The 25,898-nt window shown below is 35.6% G+C and overlaps 3 protein-coding genes across 11 annotated transcripts in view; 2 read left to right on the top strand and 1 right to left on the bottom strand.

Moving 5' to 3' along the window:
- LOC123681856 (G protein-activated inward rectifier potassium channel 3-like) overlaps positions 1-17,855 on the top strand; it is a 161,760-nt gene extending 143,905 nt beyond the window's left edge. The window contains exons 1-8 of one of the 9 annotated variants that reach the window (XM_045620175.1): positions 2,752-3,236; positions 4,146-4,565; positions 13,786-14,044; positions 14,962-15,212; positions 16,052-16,214; positions 16,479-16,620; positions 16,901-17,128; positions 17,510-17,855. In XM_045620175.1, coding sequence (XP_045476131.1) covers positions 4,288-4,565; positions 13,786-14,044; positions 14,962-15,212; positions 16,052-16,214; positions 16,479-16,620; positions 16,901-17,128; positions 17,510-17,721 — 1,533 coding nt within the window. In that variant the 5' untranslated portion in view covers positions 2,752-3,236; positions 4,146-4,287 and the 3' untranslated portion in view covers positions 17,722-17,855. Of the gene's footprint in view, positions 1-2,751; positions 3,237-4,145; positions 4,566-7,556; positions 7,954-9,595; positions 10,196-11,722; positions 11,841-12,626; positions 13,225-13,785; positions 14,045-14,961; positions 15,213-16,051; positions 16,215-16,478; positions 16,621-16,900; positions 17,129-17,509 lie in introns of those variants that run through there. The other 8 variants (XM_045620177.1, XM_045620180.1, XM_045620176.1 and 5 more) reach the window with 8 other exon arrangements.
- A 1,383-nt stretch (positions 17,856-19,238) lies between these two features.
- On the bottom strand, positions 19,239-22,146 carry LOC123681854 (ER lumen protein-retaining receptor). Its single transcript, XM_045620173.1, has 4 exons — positions 21,977-22,146; positions 21,473-21,732; positions 21,168-21,420; positions 19,239-20,210 (listed from the first exon to the last, which is right to left on the bottom strand). The coding sequence occupies exons 1-4, from the start codon at positions 22,065-22,067 to the stop codon at positions 20,176-20,178; spliced, it is 639 nt and encodes a 212-aa protein (XP_045476129.1). The 5' UTR covers positions 22,068-22,146; the 3' UTR covers positions 19,239-20,175.
- A 267-nt stretch (positions 22,147-22,413) lies between these two features.
- On the top strand, positions 22,414-25,352 carry LOC123681852 (nucleolar complex protein 4 homolog B). The gene is made up of 4 exons (XM_045620171.1): positions 22,414-22,832; positions 22,905-23,237; positions 23,302-23,779; positions 24,667-25,352. Exons 1-4 carry the CDS (start codon positions 22,496-22,498, stop codon positions 25,019-25,021), a joined length of 1,503 nt encoding a protein of 500 aa, XP_045476127.1. The 5' UTR covers positions 22,414-22,495; the 3' UTR covers positions 25,022-25,352.
- Positions 25,353-25,898: the final 546 nt, after the last annotated feature.

Raw genomic sequence — 25,898 nt, 5'->3', positions numbered from 1 at the left:
CAAATATGGAGAAGAGCTGTAGAACAATCTATCTTTCAAATTCCTTCTTTTTTCGTATCTAATTGTTTGAAGGGTCTTCATTCCTTCAACATGATCGATTGACATTTGTTATGACTCCATATGTTACAGTGTCTAATTCTTAAACATGTTCCCAAATCCCTTATTGTCCCTCTGAAATAAAAGACTTGCAGAACAATCGATACTTCCCTTATTGTAATTTATACTTCTTATAATTCTTTCTTGACTCTAATTCAATTGCTAAAATGAACGTTTTTTTTTAAGAAATAAGTATACACGCGATCCAGCATTAGAAAGTAGGTAATAATCAACTTTGTGTCCGTTTCTAGCGCCTCTCAATAGACAATAGAAGCTGCACAAACGATAATTGCTCTAATGAAACAACAGACAAAGCTTTGTTCTCTATTTATACATAAAGATAGCAACGTATATGTGTTGCTTATGCTGCGTTTAAGGTAAAAATAACTTGTATATTCTGCGAATCTATACCTCGTCACCAACATGACTGAATAGAATGTACGTTGTCTAGTTTTCGCGAGTTCAAAGACGCCAAGAATGAAAAAAAGGACTTCTTTGAAATCACTAATTGGATGGCAAATTGCCATATTTTCCATAATTAATTGCTAACGGTTACTTTCTAAGTAATGAATTTTTTCAATGACGATCATACAATTTGAAAATCAAAGAAAAAATAATCATTCAGTGAGACACAATGTAAAATAGTCGATTTTGTTCATGAAATTACATAAAAAGCTTTTAGAAGATTTGTAATTTCATTATTATTAATTTTTTTGCTATTTTTTTTTCTTCAGAATTTCTCAAATTCCTTGAGTTGGTGTAGTATCGTACTAATAATTGTGTCAAATTTCAAATTGTTTTCGGTTTACTAATAAAAAAATGTGGAAAAAGTTTTTCAAGTATGCTCTGCTGTTCGTGTATTTTGTGACATACCCGGAAAATCCCTGTTTTCATTTCAGGGATCTTCCTAGTCTCATCGCTTGAATATTTGAATCGAGGCCAAAACTTCGAAAATCTAAACCGTTCGAATGGTCCAATTTATCTAAGCGTCATCTCTTTCCTACGCTATATCAAGAAGAATTAAATCTAGAAAGCGATCTTTCAATAGAATTTGACCGATACGTCGATTCCTGAATCTTATTTATGAATTCTGCAAGAAAAATTCAATCGTGATGCCTTGAAAAATGCGGATTCAGATGTTAAAATATTCGCAGAATGGTCAGTGGCTTTCTGACACGGTCTACTTTTCGCGTATCATTCGGATCCTGAACGCGCTATAAATATTTACTTTTGAATCGGAAAATATTATTTTATCCTTCGCGGCAAGACATATTTTTTTCTCGAAAGATGTAGCGGTGTGTTGACGGCTGAATTATATTTTAAAAACGGCTAAAATAATAAGAATAATTTATCTTCAATCCGAGCTGACGTCAATGAACATCTGCGAATAATTCAATTGTAACGTTTTGATTCAGAGGATGATTTCAATTTCGAACGAAGTTGTTAACACTTTGTAAAGTGCTTCTCACAGAAATAAATCTGTGGTTTTCTCGAGAATTCTAATTTATATAGTTTATGCCGTTCAGTTATGTTTGCAATGTTGCATGCATTTACTCAATTTTTTGCATTGTTGGATAAGTTATTTAATCAAATGGAATTTTTAGTTTCAGAACTTTGAACATTGCGTTTTGCACTTGCCTGATTAGGAGGAATTTAAAATTTTCCATATAAGCAAACATTCTTAGATTTTCTTTTGTATTTATTCCTTCAGTTTGTGTTTTGTTCTTGAATTTATCAGGTGGGTCAGTTTTTGCGTTAGTTACGTCAGTTAGGTTGAATTATGATCGTTTATGTAATTCATTAATGATCCAGGTGACAATTTAATATATTCCTTGACGTCATTATAAATCGGAGATTTTTACAAATTTCTCGAATTCGATTATTCCAATGAATTCAAATTATTGTTGTCGTTAAGAAAGTTCTTGGTAAAGATGGTAATTTCAATACATCTTTGTAATTTTCCTGGTAATTTCGAAGTCGTGAGTTCTTAGCAAATGACTATAATCATTTCACTTGATCGTCGTGATTATGAATAATGTATATTGAAAAATCATCAAGATATGTATCGTTGTTCTATAGTACTAGCAAGGAAAATTTTCAATGGAATATTCTCTTCGGATGTGTGAATTTCATTCATAAAATATCTGACATCTTCATTTCATTCTGTTTCTTATTTCACTATCGACTGCTTTCTGTTTTTGCTTAGTTAGTTTAATTTCTAATCTTTCCCTCTTTTCTTCAAAAGTTGTAATAATAAACATTGAGGGTATTTGGGAATCTATGAATATTGAAGGCTAAAATTAAGGTAAGGATGCCTATTTTTACCGCAAATTCTTATTTTTGAGCGCTCGTTCCCCGAATAGAGCGACACATCCTCAGTAAAATTTGTATCGTTTTTCCATGTCAACTTCGATCGGATGTTATGCAAGACGTGCGTTCATCGATTAAACAATCCATTCGCGAACCTTTCAACCTCCCGAACGGTCTTGAATCTTCATTGTTACCCAGTTTTCGTTGCCGCTCTCAAGATCAAAGTGGGTTTTCAATGGAAATGTACCTACAACGACGGAATTTTCATTGGCGATCGAAACCGCTCGTTTAGGTAGAATTCTGTAACCTGCTATCTGTTCGACCTTCGCCGTACTCGCTTGTGTGCGAAAACCCACAGCGCACAGCATGCGGGCACGAAATTTCGAGAAAACAAGATATATGCCCTGTTGCACAATCTGGTACCGATGTGGCGTGAGTCATCGATATTATATCCACATAGTTCGTTTCTATGCTTCATAGAACGGCCGTGGTCACCTCGACTCTTTCCCAATTAGACACGTTAATATTCAGATATACCAGTTTTCGCTATTTTGTGATTCATTCATCGCTGTTTCGGGTTCAACGTTTCTTTCTTGTGATTACTCTGGTTTTTTTTTCGTCACGGTTGAGATAAATGTTCGAGAACACTTTTCGTTGTTCTGTGTTCGGAGAGATGTGTAGTGCTGTTCTATGGACGTGAGTTCGAGTTTCGCGCCTTTATTTGGTTCGTTGTTGGCAACAATGGGTGTCAGATGAATAGGAGTTAGTTCTATGGTTGAAATAGTTACCGGATACTTTTATAACGCCACTAAAATTTTACAGGACAAAAGGTAAAATGTTGAATCAAAAAATATAGATCACCAACTAATATTTCAACCATCAGATATATACATAAATAAAATGTTTGTAAATAGACGTCATATAATGAAAATTTTATAATAATGCTGATTATTGCATTTCCTTGTGAAATGGATCATCATGTTAATTTCCGCTAAGATGAATCTAAGATGTTCGTGAAATATATTATAAAAAAATATAGAACCTTCATTTAAACTTCATGTTATAGTTATTTCAATAATAACATAAATAAGCCACAATAATGTTCATGTTAATTCGTAATAATCGTCATACTTAGAATATAGATAGAAGGAACGGAAAGTAAACATTTGTGCTCGATCCCGAATACAACAGAGATGGAAGTTTAGTGTCACCAATCACAATCAAGCTAGCCGATTGTGTGTGCGAGCCATAGGCGTGGAGAATCCTGATTTGATTATCAGGAATCCTTTTTTCATAACTTCATAATAGCTAAATCATTAAACTGAGAAAAACATTGACCCTTTTGAAACACGAAAGAACTTTTTTGAATAAATCACATTGTAAACTATTTTTGTGCATGAATTGATAATTTCGAAATTAATCAAATTATGTTACGCTACTGCTAAAGTGTCCCGTCTGTAAGGAGTGACGAATGTTGGTATCAAAACAAATGCATCAGTTACAAGGCGATTTCCGTTCTTCTTATTAATGTTCTAAGTCGTCATATGAAAATTTCATAATACTGCTGATTACTGAATCTTCTTATGAAATTCATCATTTTGTTAATTTCCACCGAGATAAATTTAATATCATGTCCATATAGAAAGGGATACAATATTTCACTCCAGTATTGCCAACAGTTCATTATTACCAACGTATATTCTATGCTCCCTAACTCCATGTTTTTCTTTTTCTTCCAGTTAAAATTCGAAATTCGCAATGGACCCCAACACCAAGTTCCTCAAGATGATGCTGTGATATTATAATCCTTAGTTAAGCAAACAAAAAAAACTTTATCTGTGATTCAACCTACTTAAAACATCCCTAGATCGAATAGACAAAATGACAAACAGTAACCAGGACACTCTGGAGGAGGTCAAGATCGACAGCGAGAAGAACAAGAACGTGCCCACAGAGTGGGAGAGACTGTTGCACAAGGAGAACCCTCTTCCGATCATAGTGCCGCATCAGGTTAGCAACAACAACTCCGCCCCCACGTTGGTGAAAGACAGGAGAAAATCCGAGTCCAGTTTGCTTGGCGGTTTCAACAGGACTTTTACAAGGCTGTCTTTGGCCGCCGCCAATGGAAAAGACCTCGCCAACGGACACGTGTTCAGTAGGTAAGTGTCAATCTCCTCTATGTCCTTGAACACAGACTATTTTCGATCTGTGGTTGGGTTGGTTCCGAAAATTAAGGGCATTTGGATGAATCGAAGCATTTATGTTCTTATCGAAGGAAATCTGAGTTGAATAAACGATGACAGTGCCAATATTTACCCGAGTTTAATACGTAGATTGGATATTTTCAGATTAAAACCAAGCTCTAAATTTATTTACCTAGGAGAGTCTAAATTACGTTCCAAAGGTGAATTTCGTCAGGTATAATAATAGACGTATATTTCACTATTCACCTTTACCTTCAAAGAGGGATATTAGCCAGTGGTTCTTATATAGAGTACATAACATGCTATTTTACGAAACGTGACGTCACTTGGAGGTATAAACGATCAAGTATCATACAGCAAAGCGTTTATTTTCATTATTGATTCAACCTTTTTTTCATAAAGTTCATTTGGATTGACAAATTATTATTTAATAGTGTTACATTGTGAAGATTATACTTCGATTCATTACATTCCTCCTAAAAACAATCTGTTGGGGTTAAAATTCCATATTGTTGCACTAAGTCTTCAATGATCTTTCTAATTAGAAAAACGATTCTGTTCAAATTCTCGAATTAGCTAGGATACTTTATTGTGGAAAATTTCGAAATTCGCAACAAAACACCAAACGAAAGGAACGAAAATTTAAATGACAAACTTTTCTAATTTGAATTGACTTCTTAAACGGACAAATTGTACAAAAGAAGAGTTGAATTGTCAGCACAGAAAATACGAACGATACGAATTTTCTATGACAACAATGTTGCCAAATGTAGAAAATTGAATGATGTACTCAAACCTCGTGCGGATTATTTCATCGACTGATTCATTCGAATATAATAGCCCGACTAATAAATGTAAGTTCCAGTGGGGGAATTATCAGTATATCCAGTTTTATTATCTTCGACCGCGATTGTTATGTAACCTAACAGCGTGAAAATAAAATAAAATTACTTCCGCGATACTCTCGCGAACGATCTGCGGGTTATGTTTCCTAGAATATTCCATCGTTTCACGGAAAATTAAGGCCAACGTAACAAGCCGAAGCGCGACATTTAACAGATACCTGCATCTTGTAAACATAGAATTCGAAATATTTTTTTTAGTTTGACGGAGTGTGCACATGGCGTTCTTTGACTGGATAGGTGATCGATCCTCGGCGAACTTTCCATCGACATCAATCACAGACTGAATCAACAAACTGATGTCAAGATACCAAACACAGAACGGCGAATTCGCGATCTAGAAAGAAAGTGAAACGAACTGTTATAATTTCTTCTAAATATAAAACGCGGCGTATTCTGGGAGAGAGATCCCTGGAGGATCGAAAATAAATTCCTATCGGACACATCTCTAGAGTGTCTACATTCGCGGGATTCAAGGTTCCCAGATATACTAACTGACAAAGAAACTGCAACACCCAGAAGGAGCTGTTTAAATTTTAAATTTTTTTGGTAAATCAAAGATAGTATGCATAGCAAGGAGTAAATGATTGAATTTGGAGAAAAATCCTGAAGGTTTCTTCATGAAAACAATTTATGTTACTTAAATATTGTAGTCGTTTTTTGCAATTTTTTTAAATTTTACAACAAACCAGATGTTCGAAGAGATTCAAAGTCGATGATTAGTTGTTGTTAATATGGCTAGAGCAGGTGTACGCGGAATTTATCGTCAGCTAAGTGAATTTGAAAGAGGTCGAATTATTGGTCTACGGAAGACGGGGTTGCCATTTCTTCTAACCGTACGAACAGAAATCCAACTTCTGTTGAGATGTTGTCAAGCGTGATTTGAAATGCCCAAAATCGAAAAAGAGTAGGCACCTCACGTCGAAGGGGCGCAAATGAAGTTCAAGATCGACGTCTAAGGCTTATGGCCATTACAGACCGATTTGCGACAACTCGATCTTTGGCTGATGAGTGGTTAGGAGAACAAGGCCATCCTGTAACTTTCTGAACGGTTTACCGCCGTATAAGACCTTTTGGACTGCAGCATTATCTTGTGTTACCTCTGACGGTTGAGCATCGCCGGGAACGATTACAGTGGTGCAGAGAAAGTCAACATTTGAATATGAAATGGCATTAGGCCGTCTTTTCTGATGAATCTCGATTCTCCTTGGGTGCACATGATGGCATGTGATGAGGGTTAGACATGAACCTCAGTTTGATGTTGAGCGTATAATTACAATGGGTGCTATTGCACATGCAAGAAGGTCGCCTTTAGTCTTCATTGGAGGTAACATGAGAGCACTGCGTTACCTTCAAGAAATAGTGGAGCCATATGTTCTCCTTTACCTTAACCGGCTCGAGAATCCAATATTTCAGCAAGATAATGCCCGTCCTCATGTTGCCAGAGTTAGTTTAAACTTTTTCGAAGCGACCCATGTAAATCTTTTGCCATGGCCGCCCAGATCTCCCGATCTTTCGCTCATAGATCATGTTTGGGACATCATGGGTAGAAGGCTTGAAAATTTACCCCAGCCCCTACGGACTTTGGCGGATCTGAGACATGAAATACAGGTAGCTTGGAATAGTATCCCTCAAGAAGAAATAGACCATATTATTGCAATCAATGCCGAGACTTGTTGGGGAGTGTATAGATAATCGCGGTGGACAAACACATTACTAACAAATTCATTAAAAAAATTGTAAACCCTTCGTTTTTTTCTCCAAATATCAATCATTCACTCCATGCTATACTATCTATGTTTTACCAACAAAAAAAAATTTTAAATTTAAACAGCTCCTTCTGGGTGTTGCAGTTTCTATGTCAGTCAGTATACTTAAAATTTCCAATTGAATCCGCGAACCTCTTGACTCTCTCAATTCGAACCATATTATAGAATCTCGTTATTGGCTCGCGTATCTACGAAAATAAACATGTATAGTAGTGTGGCGTTTAATTGCTTTTTATACGGTGCCGATACACAGACAGAAATGCATACGCTGTCGCCAAAATATCCTTGTCGATTGTACCGTGGTCATCAGTTGACCGTTAAAGGTCGCGAAAAACGCTTTTGTGCGCTTCGGTCGATTCTCGCTGGAAATGTTTTTGTCGCGTATAGTTCGAAACGCGTCGGTAAAAATCGCAATTTTTTGGAAACCGTGAGAACCATAGAATTCTGTGGACGTAGAAATTTCGCGATTTTCCGTCGGAGTGATTCTGGAAACAATTGAAGTGTGCGAAGATCGTGCTGCCACCTTCTATAAGCTGACAGGCGTGTGCCTCGATTTACTGAGGCTAATTATAGCTTGTACGTTTTGTGGTTCATGCATCTCTAGTATTAGCTTTGACGGAAAGTGTCGGTTTCTGATATGTTCTGATGGTTTTCGAGGCTTCAGGATTGAAGGTTGTGAGGAGATGTAGCACAATAGGTGTTTGGTATCTTAGTGTTGAATCTGTAGGTTCAAGAGAGATTTATCCACTTCGTTTCTTCGTTTATTTTCCTCTACTGCATGTCATATGAGAATACTGATTAAATAAAGAAAAAACCATATTCGATTCTTGGGTTTTACAAATTTATTTTTGGTCAATATCTTGTAGATCACGTATAGCCTTGAAGTTTCCTATGATTCCCAGGGATCTGTTGTGGATTTGTAGATTTAAGGTAGTTTTATTGCACCATAGCATTATGGTTTGTTGTCCAGAGCTGTTCTTGCTTGTTCAATTCTAAAGATCTCATTAACTTTAGCCTCTAGGATGGCTTCAAAAAGGTTTCTTCCTCACTTCTTCAAGTCTCTTGGTCAAAGCATTTTTTGCGTTTGCTAGCGATAGCGAGGCATTCTGTTACCAGGTGATCTGGAGTTTCTTCTTCTTCCCCAGAGAATCTGCACTCTTCGTTTTCTGCTAGAATCATTCTCATGAGGTTGTTCCTGAGGTGGCAATGCCCTGTGAGGAATGCAGTGAGGAGATGTAGCATTTTCTTGCTATGATCCAGATACTTCTTAGATCTCGCAGTATCAAAGTATCGAAGACACTTTTTGGAATGATCCAAACCAGGAAGATTCCACCAGTGTTTCTTTTTTTGGTTTTTTTCCTTCTCCTGAAACTCTTTCTGGTAGGTACATTTACCTATAAGGCAGAAAGGTTTTGTTGTAGTCTTCTAAACTATTAGTGTCTTCTAGCACTTGTAATGCTGTAGCTTCAACTGTAGCTTTCTGTTTCTGGATTTTCTTACTTTTTATGGGAATCTCACTTTCGTTAATTATCCAATTAGCCTACCTTGGTGCCTAAATAACTAAAAGAGAATTATCAAGTTCCTAGACTCTGTACTCTACCAATTGCCAGCACTTTCTTGGCAGAATGTAGTCGTGTTGGCTTCAGTATATATTCCTATTCAAAATTTCGAATCAAATTTGGTCAATAATCCGTTGTTCGTTCGACTACTTCTTTCCCAACACAAAAAAAAACATATTCTCTTGACTTACAGTCAACATACTGATTCCATGAATTTAGCTGCTTGCTGTTATAAAGAATAAATTTAATGCTATGATAGTAGTGGCTGCTAAATTCACAGTGGCAGTTAGATTTAGGTCCGTGGAATGGTGAAAAGAATTAGCCAACGGGATGGTTGTTGTCTATTGTTCTCTGAAACTGTTGTTTTAGTTACCTAACCTCATTTGACCCCTTCATTCAGAGCTTCAGATCAAACTCATTCATATTTGTAGCGAATTTTTTTGATGTTACCTAAGCATTTTTAGTACCACCTGAATGTCAGAGGAGAACGCAATAGATCATCATGAAACAAAGCGTTGGTAATTTTCTCGCAGTTTTTTTTTATCTCAGTTTATTGCCATTATCTAAATTTATCTTAGCTGTAATCGACTTTTATTATATTTTTCTTGAGTTAACAGCTTGGTGAGGTACTCCTTCGATATTTCAAATATTTTAAGACGTAATCGAATTGTAAATCTACGCCTCCTATTCCTGATCACGAGTTGATAATCGAACATGGTGATAAATCCTAAACGTGCACACAGCATCCAATCGGCGAGTTCAATTAAACAAACCTCGCACATGCAACGAACATACGGGCGATAAATAGCAAAAAAACGATTCATAAGTTACCGATTCGTTTCTGCTCAGATCAGTAACAACACGGCGTATGCAAAAGTGGCGTAGAAGTCGTTTCTCGCTTCGCTTCGTTTCGATCGCAGCCCACTAGAACTAAGCCGTTATCGCTATAGAACGGCGGATATTGGAATACATATATAGATAAAAAAAATAGAGGTTGTTTTCCTCGACGTTGTCGAGTCGCGGTGTTGTTGATTCTTGTGCCGGTATCAGTGTACGTGAGGGGATTTAATTGTTTTATTTGAAAGTGAAATTTCTACTGGTTCGATGAAATGTTGACCTCTTGCAGGGGGGGACGTTCGATTTTATGACTTCGTTGGGGTTTTTTTTAACTGTTTGACAGTTTGTTTGAAAACAGGTATTTTCTCTATTGGTGACTAGATTTGATGAAAACGTTTTTCCGGTGTATTTTCTAGTTTAATTGGGTACTTCGCGTAAAATGTTTTATGGTTTAAATAATTGATACTTAAAATTTATTGTGTTGGATGTAGAATGTAATTCAGTTGATTGGACGGAAGGTAAAACATTTGCTTGATGTCGGTCGCAGATTTTGATGTTGTTTCGTTTTATTTCAACAAACCTTGAATGATATGATTCTTGAAAATTGAAAATATGGCATTTAGATTTTGTGTTTTCCCTATGAATTCAAAAATTCGATCGAGAGCAAAATGTCGACGAAAAACAATATTTACGTTATAGCTAATCAGAATAGGATGAAATTTAGTTTAGATAATTGACATAATCAATCAAATATTCATGACAAATTTCATCAGAATTTCTGATACTGATAAACTAACCGACAACAATGACATCTTGATGAATACCATCTCGTATATACAAATATGAAGTCCTGTGGTCTCCAACGGCATGAATGAACCAATTTAGAGTAGTTCTCGAAATTTCGAATTTTCAAAATCGTAGATTATGCGAAAATTGAGTTTTTCTCAACTGAAAGCTAAGCAGCGCCGAGCGGGGTCAGTATCCGAATGTGTGACCGCTACATTATACATTTTAAGCCTCTCTGAAGCTGTTTCGCAATTTTTTGTTTAGATTTTGTGATATAGTGTGATTATTTTCTATTCTTAACTCTAATCACAACCATAGAACTTAAGAATACAATTGAATGAACTGACACACGTCAAAATCAAAATTATTTGGCCTGATAGTATTTGATTGTATGTAGAACAAATTTATTTAACTGAAGAATACTACATTGCCTTAATAAAATGGGCCTTACATTCTGACTAAATTCCAAAAATCAGGTAAATGGAGAATGTGAACAAAAAGCCGCCATATTTAGGCTCAGCCAATCAACGAGACCACGCTTGTCGCACTGTGGTTTATTAAGTCACTGTAGCATATACTACAGAGACGTTGTAAGGCCCATTTTATTAGGTCACTGTAGTATTCTTCATTTGAATGAATTTGTTCCATATATGTACAATCCAATATACTATCAGGCCGAAATAATTTTGATTTTGACGTGTGTCAGTTCAGTTCAGTCAATTGTATTCTTAAGTTCTATGGTTCTATGTTCCCATTCGCCATTTTTAGGCTCAATTTGAACGTATTATAGCCACTGTGTAATTAAGTCACTGTAGTATATACCAATATAATGTTCCCCACGTCAAATCAGAGTTCTTCTTTTTTTTTTTAATGTTATAGTTCAAAGTCTCAAATTATGTGAAAATTGAGTTTTCCCCTTCTGGAAGCTAAGCAGCGTCGAGCGGGGTCAATATCCGAGTGGGTGACCGCTACATTAACATTTTCAGCCCTTCTTAAGCAATTTTCGAATTTTTTTTTTTACGTTTCGCGCCATAGCCACCGTGTATTTATTGTCTATTCTGCCCTCGGAGGCACAATGAAAACAAAATCTCCGCTATCATGAGCGGAGACCGAATTCTGGTCGCGTTATCATCAACGTTGAAATTAATTTATAAACTCGATTAATCAGTTTCTTTGATCCGGAGTCGCGGTCAATTGAAACGAGACCGACATGTATATAGAAAATGATAATAACCCGACCGATTTTGCCATTCTTCTAGACGTCGACGACAACGTGTGTTGTTATGAATGAAATTCACAACTTATTCTCCTCGATTCATCGTCACTTGAGATGTCATGTAGTGTGGATCTATCGCGGGAGGCCAATAGCGATTTCGAGTAAGTCCCATTATCTCATCTGCCTTGTTTTTTCCTCTTCGTTTTCGGTTACCTACCGGTTTTTGGCGGCGCTTTGTTAGAACCGATTTTCCCGGAATTAATGAAGTCATCGTGTTTGTTTTGATTGGAGGATGCGAGTTTGCCATGTTTCCGTTGTCGGCTGAAGGTTGAATTCTTGGTGTTCGTATGTGATTTTGTGTTTTAGACGCGCTCCCTTCGGTTTGCCGAAAGCGTGGTCTGTTTTAATTGGAAAGTGTCCTAAGTTGTCTTATAGTAGGTGTAGGAACGCGCACGGTTATAACATTACGTTACATATTGTTCATTTTCGATTAAAATCATGCATCTTCTTCTTTCGAAAGAATATCAAACTCTCTATACCAATTATAATCTCATCCCGTTCTATGATCGTCATTCAAAATTATATATGTCAAACTGACGTTAACCTATAATTTTCAACTTGACATCGATTGTCAAAGTCCCATAACCATCGAAAAATAACCTATCCTGACGTCTTCTCCTTTCGAACGAAGAACAAACTCTGTGTATCATTTATATTCTTATCCCGTTCTATGATCACCAGTCAAAATAATGTCAACTTGACGTTAACCTATAATTTGCAACTTGACCATCGAAAAATAACCTATCCTGGCATCTTCTATTAGATATATTCTCTGGTTTCTGGAAACGTCACTTCTCTGTAGTTTCCTTATTTTCGTACATTTTCCGATGTTCTGTTCGTAACTGCTACTCGAAATGCTATAATTATTTACGACTTTATCTCAATAGCTAGAAGTGCAATGGAAAATCTAAATATTTTCGAACCCGTCGGAGTAAATATGTTCAGACTCGGTTCTTGATTCTTCGGCACCAACTAAAAGCTCATAATCGAAAAGTGTTATCATTTAATCAATTGGAAAGAACGTTCAATTCGAAAGAACCTTCAGGAGGCCCATTTCATCGAATCAACCGCTTACAGAATCGACGTCAATTATCGTTCTCAAGATGTGCAATCGGCAAGGAAGCTCGAAAAGCCTCGATATCGAACTCGAAAATAGAAACAAGAACATCCGTCATCATAATAAATTATGACAGTGGAAATAAACGAGTAGAAAATAAAGAGAAACACAACGCGCGGACGAATTAAGTGAAGTGAACGATCGAGAAAGAAAAACTGTTGATGAGAAAAACTGAGATACCTCCCGTTGTGGAAAAGATCTCGTAGGCTGTGAAGATTTCATTAAATGGTCATTTACTCCTCTTTGAGTGGCGTAGAATCTATTATGGGAAGCATGTCGGGGGTTAGGAGATGCCTGTCTCAGATGTCCATGTTGGCCTTCAAGGCCACCAGCTCTGGGGAAGAGGCTTGGCTTCATGCTTGGTCCAGGTGCTTACACATTTATTTCTCTCGGATTGTAAATTTTGAGAAAATTTTCTTTTTGGAATTATAAAGTCGACAATTTTTAGTTTTGACTTTTAAAGTCGATCTATCCTCTAAATATCCATTTGTGTGTGATACATGAATAGAAAAAGAATGATTAATTTCATACCAATCGTTTCCTTTTAAGTCATTTATAATCATTGGTGATTCGTGAGTCTGAGAAAATGAAAATATACTAAATTAAAATTTTTTTACAATAATTAAGAACTTTGAATAAACTTGAATATGTCAAACACTTGCAATTAGGAGAATAGGTTGCGAGTTGCGGAGATAAATAATACATTCGTTAATTTGTATCAATTATTCTCCATTATAACAGCCACAAGTTCATATATTATTTTATTCTTCAAAAATATGCAAATTTTAAAGAATTCACTCAAAATATTTTTCTTAAAACCTCGAAAATTTCCCACGCCTGGATAATTATGGCTTCAATTCGCGAATATAATCATTTCCTATCAAATTGTGATGAACATTTCATTTTAACATTTAAGATCTTCTTCGCAGATACCGTCAGTCGAGGTTCAACGCTAGGAGAATAAGAAAACGCGTCATCTTCAAACATGGCGATTGCAACGTGGTGCAAGGTAACGTTGCGAAGAGGAGGCGAAAATACCTACAGGACATCTTCACGACGTTGGTAGACGCTCAATGGAGATGGACGCTGTTGGTTTTCGCACTGAATTTCATCCTGTCCTGGTTGATTTTCGCCTTGGTTTGGTGGCTGATAGTTTTCACTCACGGAGATCTCAACGAAGAGCATTTAGTAAGTCTCCACCTTCCTTTGCGCCTAAAAAATCAGCCCTCTAAAGTATTTTTCAATTTATGTACGCGAAACACTCACCGTGTAAACGAAAAAATTTTCCTTTAGGATCATTTATGTCCCTTATCATAAGCTCCACGAAAAAATTTGGCGTTTAATATTGCCATCAAACCTCCTTTCTATTTATTGAGGCTGTAAAAAAAGGTTTCTTGAGAAAAGACAACGCAAAAATCTTATAGTTGTGTCGCCTTTCAGTTTTTCCATACATTATATTTAAAATTACTAACTTGCATAGTTTAAGATATCGCCACCGTATCGCTGCGGTCTTAGTTCCCAATAAAAATTCATTTCTATGACATCGACCGTTTTTTTCAATCCGGCAACGTAGCTGCTAATTTGACGTAGAAAATTTGAACTATTTGAAGTAATTCGAGGTTATCAAGGTCTTTTTTACATGTTTACGCAAAAATAAAATGTTCAGAATGATTGGAAATGCATTTTTCGCAACCCAAAAATTATCCCGGAGCTACAATGGAATCGGAAGTCAAATATTTACCAATCTGTGTTATGAGCCGATTCCCTATGAATAAAATATAGGTATCAGATCCAGGGTAATTTCAACGAGTGAAGAGCAAAACAAATATTTTTCTAGTCAGCTTTCGATTAATTCCAATAAATGTTAATCAAACAGCGGATATTCCGATTACACTTCTATTCATTTGGTGAGTGATATATGATTAATCAGTGTTGACGAGACCGAAATTGATAATTTCGTGCCGACAATATGTTGTTGTGCACCGAAAACTAGATTTCGAAAAATGTCGTATCCTTGACCCGAAAAATGCATTCGTTTTCTATAATAAAAATCCTATTGAAAATGATACAAACAATTGGTATAACAGTTTTCTTCCTCTTCTCAGAATGGTACCGAACCATGGACTCCCTGCATTCAAAACATTCAAGGCTTCACTTCCTGCTTCCTGTTCAGCGTGGAGACCCAACACACAATAGGATACGGAGGAAGGACCACAACGGAAGAATGTCCGGAAGCCATCTTTGTTATGTGCCTACAAAGTATTACTGGTGTTATGATACAAGCTTTTATGGTGGGAATAGTTTTCGCCAAACTGTCAAGACCCAAGAAGAGGACGCAGACGTTGCTGTTCTCCAGGTATGTAAAATACTCAAAAATTTGAGGTCAAATTTTGAAAAATTCACTTAAATGGTATATTTTAATCTTAGATCATTAACGGAACGGAAATCGCCTTGTGACTGATGCATTTGTTTTGAGGCCAACATTCGTCACTCTTTGTCTGACGGGACACTATAGCAGTAGCGTAACAAAATTTGATTAATTTCGAAATTATCGATTCATGCCCAAAAATAGTTTACAATGTGATTTATTCATAAAAATTCTTTCGTGTTTCAAAAGGGTCTATGTTTTTCTCAGTTTGATGATTTAGCTATTGTAAAGTTATGAAAAAAGGATTCCTGATAAAGCATTCAATAATCAAATCAGGATTCTCCATGCATATGGCTCGCACACACAATCGGTTAGCTCGATTGTCATTGACGACACTAAACTTCCATCTCTCTTGTATTCGGGATCGAGTACAAATGTTTACTTTCCGTTCCTTCTATCTATAGTCTAAGATTTTAATAATCTATTATGGAAAGTCTTGAAGTTTCTCTTGCCTAAATCACTGTTTTCCATGCTAGAAAGGCTGAGAAACACTGGCAAATGTCAGCATCTCCATGGAATAATTATTAAAAATGAATTATTCATCTGATTTTGTTCGTTGAGGTACCAAACTAAAGGAAAATCAATATTCTACCATTTTAATCACTTTTAGATACTTTAAGCTGACCTGGAAGCCTTCTAAATTGAAAATTTCGTTTGTCAATTCTTTTTTCCGGTATTATTTTGTCGCTAGGACCAATATGGCTAAAATGATAGAAAAATAAATAAAAGTGTATTCGAACCAAGTTCTACATTGAGTTAATTTGCAGGGTCGCCGTGGTAAGCCATCGTGATGGCGTGCCTTGTCTGATGTTCAGAGTTGGGGATATGAGGAAAAGTCATATCATCGAGGCCCATGTCAGAGCCCAGCTGATCAAACATAAAATCACAAAGGAGGGAGAGAGCATTCCGTTTTATCAAACTGAACTGAAGGTGAGTAACAAGAGTTTTTTATACCACCTGTCCTAGATCTTTCGAAGACTTAATTGGACAGTGTAAGCCAAATTTTGAATCAATATTTATTCAAATCTCGGCTTAGACCAGTTTGCTTGACTAAGTATGATCCTTCATAGGAACGTAACAATAGAAAATTCAATTCTGAAGAATTGTTGCATATTTATTCATTTATATCATTGTCTAATCAAGATATAATTAATTGTTTGCTATTATATCAAATGTATCATTGAAATTTTTCAGGTCGGTTGCGATGGTGAGCAGGACAAAATTCTCTTCATCTGGCCTACCACAATAGTGCACAAAATAGAGAAGGGTTCCCCATTGTATCACATGTCTGCCACTGATCTTCTGAGAGAACGGTTCGAAATCATCGTAGTTTTAGGTAAAAAACATATATGCATTATGAACTACAACCTTGCTCGAACTGCAGTAGTTCATTTGAATCATTGATAAGAAACCATAGTATAGTGCTTTTAATTGTTCCAAGCTTCGTTCACATTCAGAATTCACTGGCTGCAAGTTCTTGGGGTCATTAAACTTCCATGTAAACAGCAAAAAAGTACTTTCCGCTTGTTATGGACTGCAGTAGTTCGTTCGATATTATAACTTGAAATTTATCTTTGTAGTTGCTTGTACTTGAACTAATAGATATTTTTGTGCAGAGGGCGTGATAGAATCAACGGGCATGACTACGCAGGCGCGGTCAAGCTACTTGCCCTCCGAAATATTATGGGGGCACCGCTTCCAATCTCTCGTGTCTTTCAGGAAGGAGACGGGGGAGTACGAGGTGGACTACGCCATTTTCCACAAAACGATGGAGGTGGACACGCCACTTTGCAGTGCTAGTCAGTTGGATGAACACAGGGCCATGTTCATCAATGAAGGTCTTGGTGAGTACGTTCGCAAAACACTATTAGAAGAATTAGTTGAGGATTTCGGGGCCATCGCTTCATTTTACTTGTTCTCTCGGCTATTTCGGTCGTCGTCGTTCATTTTTTCTCCACGTTTCGCCAGTTCGAGTGTCTGGCATCTTCAGGAGTTATCACTGAGAGGAGTTGTCTGCAATCAGATAGCACGTCCCAAAGATAACTCCTGAAGATGCTAGACACTCCAACTGACAACACGTGGAGAATAAATGAACGACTAGGACACTTATTTTGCTTGATTCAATTGAGACCTCTTCAGAACTTTAAAATAACAACGTAATTTCGATGTTACCGACTTTATTTCCATTATTTGGAACTTTGCAACTAATTATTCTTAATTTACAGATCACTTAAGGCCATCTCAATTCCCATCAGTAAGAACGCATTCCAGTGATACTCTGTGTAGCATGGACTCAATATCAGACCATGATGACCACATTATGATGAAAATACCAGCCAGTCCCATACCAGTGACAGTAACAGGACCGGACGAAGCAATTCCTCTGAAGTCGGATGAAGATAGGAATAAGAATCATTTACTCGAAGGAACCTACTGAAGTAATCGGCATAGGAACTTATGAAGAACGTTTCTTCAACCAGATGTGTTTTTAGGCTGTAATTAGATTATGTTGATCATAAGATTGATGTAACTCATCCTGTAATATAAAAATAAATTTACCGTTTCTGATTATTTAATTCGTTTTATTAACCCAAACATTCCAAATTTCCTGGGTGCTTCCTGATCTTTCATAATTAATATTGACCTTCTCAAGGTCAAACAACTTGACCTTGACCTACTTTCTCGAGACAACATCTCTATTAACACACTTTTCAATAGTCCAAAAAAACGAAAACTTTTTCAAGATATAACTCATATTAGAACAATTAAATCAGAATTTTATTAATTTCAGTTTGACCTTGATCTACTTCTTGAAGGTCAAAGCTGAATATGAAAAATTATCAAAGATCAATTCAAAAATCAGAATGTTATTGATTGGAAACAAGATCAACGCAAAAATTTTCGAGCTTGACCTTGGAATAACCTTGACCTACTTTTCAACCGAACATTCAAAATCATAAACTGGTAAAAATTCCGATTTGCCCTTGAAAAGTAGGTCAAGCTCGAAAATTTTCAGTTTGACCTTGGCCAATTTTTAAAGGTCAAACTGAAATTTTTTGAGCTTGACCTTGGTTTAACCTTGACCTACTTTCCAAGGGCAAACCGAACTCTTAAAATCGTAACTTGGTAACATTTTTCGATTTGCCCTTGAAAAGTAGGTCAAGGTTAATCCAAGGTCAAGCTCGAAAATTTTCAGTTTGCCCTTGAACAATTTCTTGAAGGTCAAACTGAAATTTTTCGAGCTTGACCTTGGTTTAACCTTGACCTACTTTCCAAGGGCAAACCGAACTTTTAAAATCGTAAATTGGTAAATTTTTTCGATTTGCCCTTGAAAAGTAGGTCAAGGTTAAACCAAGGTCAAGCTCGAAAAAATTCAGTTTGACCTTCAAGAAATTGTTCAAGGGCAAACTGAAAATTTTCGAGTTTGACCTTGGATTAACCTTGACCTACTTTTCAAGGGCAAATCGAAAAATTTTACCAATTTACGATTTTAAAAGTTCGGTTTGCCCTTGGAAAGTAGGTCAAGGTTAAACCAAGGTCAAGCTCGAAAATTTTCAGTTTGCTCTTGAACAATTTCTTGAAGGTCAAACTGAAATTTTTCGAGCTTGACCTTGGTTTAACCTTGACCTACTTTTCAAATCGGAATTTTTACCAGTTTATGATTTTGAATGTTCGGTTTGCTCTTGAAAAGTAGGTCAAGGTTATTCCAAGGTCAAGCTCGAAAATTTTTGCGTTAATCTTGTTCCAATTAGTAACATTCTGATTTTTGAATTGATCTTAGATAATTTTTCACATTTATCTTGGGCTAGTCAGGTTGAAATCGAACGTGACCATGGCCAACTTTAAATTTCAAATCTAATTTTTGTTCTTTTGAAGGCCTAATTCAATTCAATTTTATTTTCTTTTAATGGCCTACTTTTTCAGAAAATAAGAGAAGGATTGAATAAAACAACATTTACTAGAAACATTGAATTTATTTCTACGAAAGGTTTGTGTAACAAAAACTCATCAAATCTAATACAGTAAGTATAAACAAGTTCCATTACTTTTCAAAACATTATCAATTCAAATATTTATGTTTGGAATCATAATTCTATTAGGCAGCTAAAAGTATATACACTTCTCTCTATGGCTATAAAAACATTAGGAAAGGTACATTTATATGAATACTTTCAACTATAGAAGCCACTTTCATTGCAAATAACAGAAAAACAGACAAAAGATTGAAATAATCAGTGATAAAATTTCTCAAAAACTAAATAGAAAAACAAAACATACCCCTGGTTCCTGAAAACTCAATAGTTAACTAATCTGTTGACAAATAATTAGTTAACAATGATGATTACTAATTAACTAACTAATTGACAAACAATTAGTCAACATCATTGTTAACTAATTATTAGTTACCAATAATGTTAACTAATTAGTTGGCAAAAGATTTGACAATGAAGTCAACATTTATCACCAACCGCAACTTCTCAGAAACCTGGGGGTAATGTTCCTCCAGTAGATCATTGTCCTGTATAATGAATGAGATGTAATTTTATTTCCGAGATGAGAATATAACAAATGCTCAAATCTAAACAATTTTGTTGCAGCAAAATTATTGAAAATAATACTAAAACACCGATTCAGGTCAGCATACGCAACTTCCTATAGACCAATTTGTAATGATCACGTAAAGTCAGTCCCTTCTACATTTCGAGCTTATAAATTTAATGTACAATAATCTAAAAACTAACGAATTGGAACTTTATATATTGCAAAAATAATAAAAAAATCTTCTCTGTTAGTACTGATAGCTTATAATGACAATTTAAAAAGAGATTTGGTATCCTTACTGACTTAAGTCGGCTCTCCCTCTCTGGCATCTTCTGGATGCACCCAATTGTTAAGCAGGTAACTGGAGCTTTTTACCTTTGAGCACTGCAAAAAGAAAAAAAGAATTAATATATTTATATATACCTTACAGTGTGTGGATATAATAAATCAAATCAACAACTTCTACGTATTTATCTAAACTTCTACTCTATTCTGTTCTATCCGTCGTAACCATTGCTGCCTCCCTGACAGTTTTTCTCCTCACCAAGAATCACTCTCTACCGTGTCCTCTCAAGTTAGTTGTGGTCTCCCTCTTCTTGGTTTTGCATCTACTTTCGTCTCCCATATTTGCGCCACTGGTCTCTCTTGTGTGTGATGCAAACGTCCCCATCATCCTAGTTGCATCTCTCCTAGGAATTGCTCGAACTCCTTCCTAATCCCTTCATTTCTCCTTCTGTCCAATCATGTCAGTTTTCACACCTTATCACATTCATTTTCATGTGTTTCCATTTTTCCCCTTATCTTAGTAATTTTCTATTCATTGCTGGCCTTTTTTCTAAATCCCCTCTATATCTTGCTCTTGGATTCCAATATTTTCAATTTTCAGTCCTAGATACCCGAAATATTTCACCCTCTCAATTTCTTTCCTATCAATTTCCAATTTCAAATCATATTATTATTGATTGCACAGAATTAATAACATTACAAAATCAATAGTATTTAAGTAAGAGTAAAATCAAATGAAAAACAATTCCAATACTACATAAAAAACATTCAGATAACATAATCGAGTTCTTTTTTATTTCATTAATTTAAAAAAAGACGAGCACACAAAAATCTAACTCTGATTATGACTTCATCTGTTCGCAAAAATACCTTAGTGATGAAATAATAAAGAGATACAAATCTGTGTTTGAAACCTTTACAAGCCTTCTAATAGAATCATAACATTAGACATTTTTTTTATCGATGTTACTCACATGGATTGAATTTTGACATATTAAGATTTACAGAATCATATCACTTTAAAATGGTATAAAAGCAAAAAATAGCTCAACTCACCTTTTGTTATGTAAAGATAGAAGAAGTCACAGTAAAGGACCGTTTGTACAAAACCAGCAACGATAGCAATGAGATCATGGTAATTTTCGGTGACATAACGGTAAATCCAGTTCAATATGTATAAGCCTCTGTACGATCCAAGCGCAAACAGATAATGAGAAGTAATGCTTTCTGCTTCTCCCGTCTTTGATACCATAAACAGTTGTGGTAAAATAGCTACCGATTCAAGATAAATGCTGAATGTCCATAACACCTAAAAATACAATTCAGTAGAAATTTATTAATATTAATAACACAAAATTTACCTCGAATGGTGCATAGTTATCATTGATGACCAAGGCAAGGATAAATGATGGAATTATGAGGAATTCCACTCTGAATGTATCATGATTGTGATCATAAGTCGCTTTGAATTTGATGTAAATAAGGTAGACTGTAGCAACTGAAGTTACTAGGAAAACCACTTTCATAACAGAATTATAAAGTGATACGTAAGTTGTAATGAGGTCCAAATATCTAGTGGTGTATACTAAAGTGAAGAGGAGCTGGCTTTTTCCTGAAATACCTGGAACAAATCATCAAGGTAAGTCAAATTGTAAGTTTGACATAAAACGAGCGTAGGTTATAACCAAAACATTGAACTTAAGATTGATATTTCTTATCGCTTCCTATAAGGATAACGATTATATAAACAAAATAATAGTTCATTGGACGTTTGAATTCGGGTTCCAGAGAAAAACTCCAAATATTTGTGTTACTACAAGTAGTAAATAAAACCCGGCAAGTTTCAATTTGGTGTTAAAACTCACCCGCACAAGACCTCGTTTTCCATATTTTGAGCAAAAGTATTATTATCGCTAAAAGATGTGATAAATCACCCAAAAGTCTAAATATATTCATTTTAAAAATCTTTTATGATCCAAATTACACGTCTACTGCACCAAAAATTGATGTGACGTGGCTAATTCCGAGAACTGCGGCAGATGGCGCTAACAACCAACCATAACATATCTTGTCATTTTGATACATAGAAATAATATTGTTTTTTCCTATAAAGATTGTTCTCAAACTTTTATATTGATGGAAATATAACAAATTGAACCAGTTGATAACAAGAATTTACGATTCTTTAATTAATAATCAGTCAATAGAAACAATTTTCAATTGTCCTTTTTCATAACGTAAATTTAAATCCACCACGGCCATTTTCCTATGCTGTGTTCTTTGGACTAACCTATCTTTGCTTCACTCTTTGTTAGTTGTCAATTCGTAGGTGTAAAATATTTAGATTCGGTAAATAAAGTCTTTAATTTAGATGATTTTTTAAAATGTCTACCTCTGAGTTTAAAACCATGAAAACTTCTAAAGTTTTGCGTTCGAAAGCGCAAGAGTTTTTAGCTAATCGTAAAAAAATCGAAATATTAAATGAGATCATTAAGCACCTTGATTCTGGAATTGATGTCCACTCATGTTTGATGTCTTTGGAGCTGATTTTCACAACTCTTTTGAAGGAAGAATGTATGTATATTGAAATAGTTCCTCTGAAGCCTGTCGAGAAGTCGGCCGAAAATGAATTCAAAATGGGTTTGAAAAACACCTACGAGAAGTTTTTTCAAAAAGTTTTGGATAGTCTGGAAAGTAACTCAAATAAGATTCAAATACAAGGTGAGTTCACTTATTCTCCTCGCACTTTCGTTTTTGATATTTGAATTTTGTATGTAATAAATTTTGTTGTAGGTTTGAATACAGCTTTTGCTCTTATCAGCAATGAAGGCAAGCATCCACTTGAAAATGTCAATTCGAATGGAAGGTGCTACGTCCCATTGAATAAATTGAAGTCAGTTCTGATAAAATTATTGTTCGCAAATAATAATAATGCATTTCTCATCAACAAATACACGGAATATCTAACCTATAATGATATTCTCTTTAATACATGGAAATTGTTGCCGTCACTAACACAAAAGTTGTCAAACCCGAATGAAACATATATTATAAATTATTTGGCTCTACTATCAAAAATGCAAGTTTATCAAAACTCCGAAGAAAATCTGTTATGCGCTAACGAAGGTATGTAATTTTTTAGATTTGAAACTTTAAAATGCAAACACGTCATTTCTCATTTTTCTTTCAGACGATACACTCACCTTTGATGAAAATGTAACTAAAAAAGTATTGAACAAAATATGGAATTGCGTCATGCAATGGGAACACACCAAAGCTACGCATAAACAAGTCCTCATCGTACTCCTGGAGAACGTTTTGAAACACTTAGAAAAACCCCTGTTCTTAACCGATTTCCTGATGGACTCTTTGGACGTAGGCGGACCCGTGAGCCTCTTAGCCCTCCAGGGCATCTTCACGATGATTCAAGTACACAACTTGGATTACCCCGACGTTTATAAAAAGCTCTATTCGATGTTCGAACCGGAGATTTTCCACACAAAGTACAAGGCCAGATTGTTCTACCTTTCGGATCTTTTCCTGAGTTCCTCTCACTTACCGGAGAGTTTGGTGGCCGCCTTCGCCAAAAGATTGGCCCGATTAGCCTTGATAGCACCTCCCGAGGACATCAGAATAATCTGTATGCTGGTCGGAAACCTCATACTGAGGTAAGTCCGATTTTTTTCATTTTTCCCCAAAATACTTAGGCCCAGTTTCACCAAACAGCACTTGATCCCAGATTGATTAAACTCCGCTTGTTACTAAAGCAGGCTTAACAGTGTTTTCTGTTTCACCATGCATCAACCCGTCCGAAGATGATCGCGATTAACCAAATCGCGATTAAATAGTCAAACCATTTGGCAACGTTGTGAACAAAAAGTTATATAGTGTTCTGTATCGTATTAGCAGTGATGACCACCATTGGCGCTAGGTGTCAGGTATCATTCATTCATAACATTTCAAATCATTTGTCATCTTGTAAACAAAAAACAAAGTTAATTTTTGCCGAAAATGTCGAGTGATGTGCTTCGAAATGTCGGAAACTTGCAGAAGTTAAAAAGAAATTATCCCATTTCACAAAACCACACATTCTGGAAAAAAAACTATATAAGTAATTTTATTAACTTATTTATTTTTATTAACAAGTTTAACTGCTTCTTAAATAATATTTCAATCAAACATATCAATAAATTATTCTTTGCAATAAATTTCATAAAACACAAAAACAAAGTTTACGTGTATTTTAAATGGGAAATATTGAGCCTATACATATAGTCATATTTTGATAAAATTGACCCAAAAATTAGAAATTTCCGGAAAAATAATTACATAGATAAGAGTTTCATACTGATAAATAATTATTAATCTCAACTTGAAAGGTTATAATCCTCCAAAAATGGCCGATTAGTGCTAAATCGCGATTGGTCGATTAAATGGCGCTTTGGAGTGTGGTGAAACGCTACATTACATTAATCGTGATCTTAGGGCTCACTTAAGAGCCAAGTCAAGATTAAAGCATTTGGTGAAACTGGGCCTTAACGATCAATTCTTTCAGGCATCCTGGATTAAAATGCTTGATACACCGTATTGACGAAAGGAGTCCCAACACCGACCCCTACATCATGGAGGAAACGAACCCCGCCAAATCCAACGGGATAGTCAGCTCCCTGTGGGAACTTCAGACCCTCCAAAATCACACGCTGCCCAGCGTTGCGAAAGCCGCAAGGTTCATCAACAACCCCCTGCCCTCCGTTCAGTGGGACATAACCGAACATCTGGACGATACCAGCGAGAAGATATTCGAAAACGAGATTCGGGTACTCAGCAAGTTGGTGGTTTTGGCCTTCGAGAAACCTCAGGGCATGTCCCTGCAGAAGGGGGAGGCTGTTAGGAAATATTGGAATATATAAAGTCCGTGTGTGTATTTTCGAAGATCGAAGAGTGTGTTTATTTTTGATCCCGACACCCTTTTTTTTATCGAATATACAACTAGATAGTTTTGAAAGATTTAACCCGGGGTGCTCCGTTGGTTTTGCATTAACGTTGTTCGTAAGGTTAATTGATACCGCGCTGTGGGGCACCTTGTTCTTTTTAAAGCTTGATGTTACGTTTAAGTGATATAGATATTATTATTATGTATAGCTGAATTGCTAAAAGAAATATCGCTGTGTCCTAATATTAGAATCTGTACACTTTCCAATTGTTACTTATTATTTATTAATTACATTTTCATAAAATGTTCAATTTGTTTTATTGGCAACCTTGAACATTATTGAAAAAAGGGCTGTGATTTTCAAATCCAGTTTATCATAAACTATGATCCCATTTTTAATTCTCAGGCTTCAGTCCCCAAAAGTTTATCATAATAGGCACTTTGACAGATTAAAATTTTAAGAACAATACTCATTAATATTAAAAATGCCATTAAATGACACAAAAATATTATGAGATGATAAGAAACTAAGGTTATGGTGCGTATATCGCCGAGAATTTCAGAGCGGTAACTAGTGGTTTTCAATGTTTGAGGTAACCTGCTTCATATTTACAGACTGCTTGACACTTGTCAACTAAAATTTTCATTGACAGAATTTTGGAGGTTATAAATGGTTGATCTCTTTCAATTTGTAAATAACTAATAGTTCTTAATGGTTCTGAAGTGCTATGGTTTCATAATTAAAATAATAAAGTTTTTTTGGTGACCGATGTCATGGAAAATATTCATAAACAATAATCTGAAAATTAAAATGACAACTGCCAACCGGAGTGGGCGTGGTTACCGAATCAACT

Source organism: Harmonia axyridis, chromosome 6, assembly GCF_914767665.1.
Source record: "Harmonia axyridis chromosome 6, icHarAxyr1.1, whole genome shotgun sequence".
In the NCBI taxonomy this organism is placed as follows: Eukaryota; Metazoa; Arthropoda; class Insecta; order Coleoptera; family Coccinellidae; genus Harmonia; species Harmonia axyridis.
Note: the sequence above shows the minus strand (reverse complement) of the source record. Positions and strands in the feature narration are given on the sequence as shown.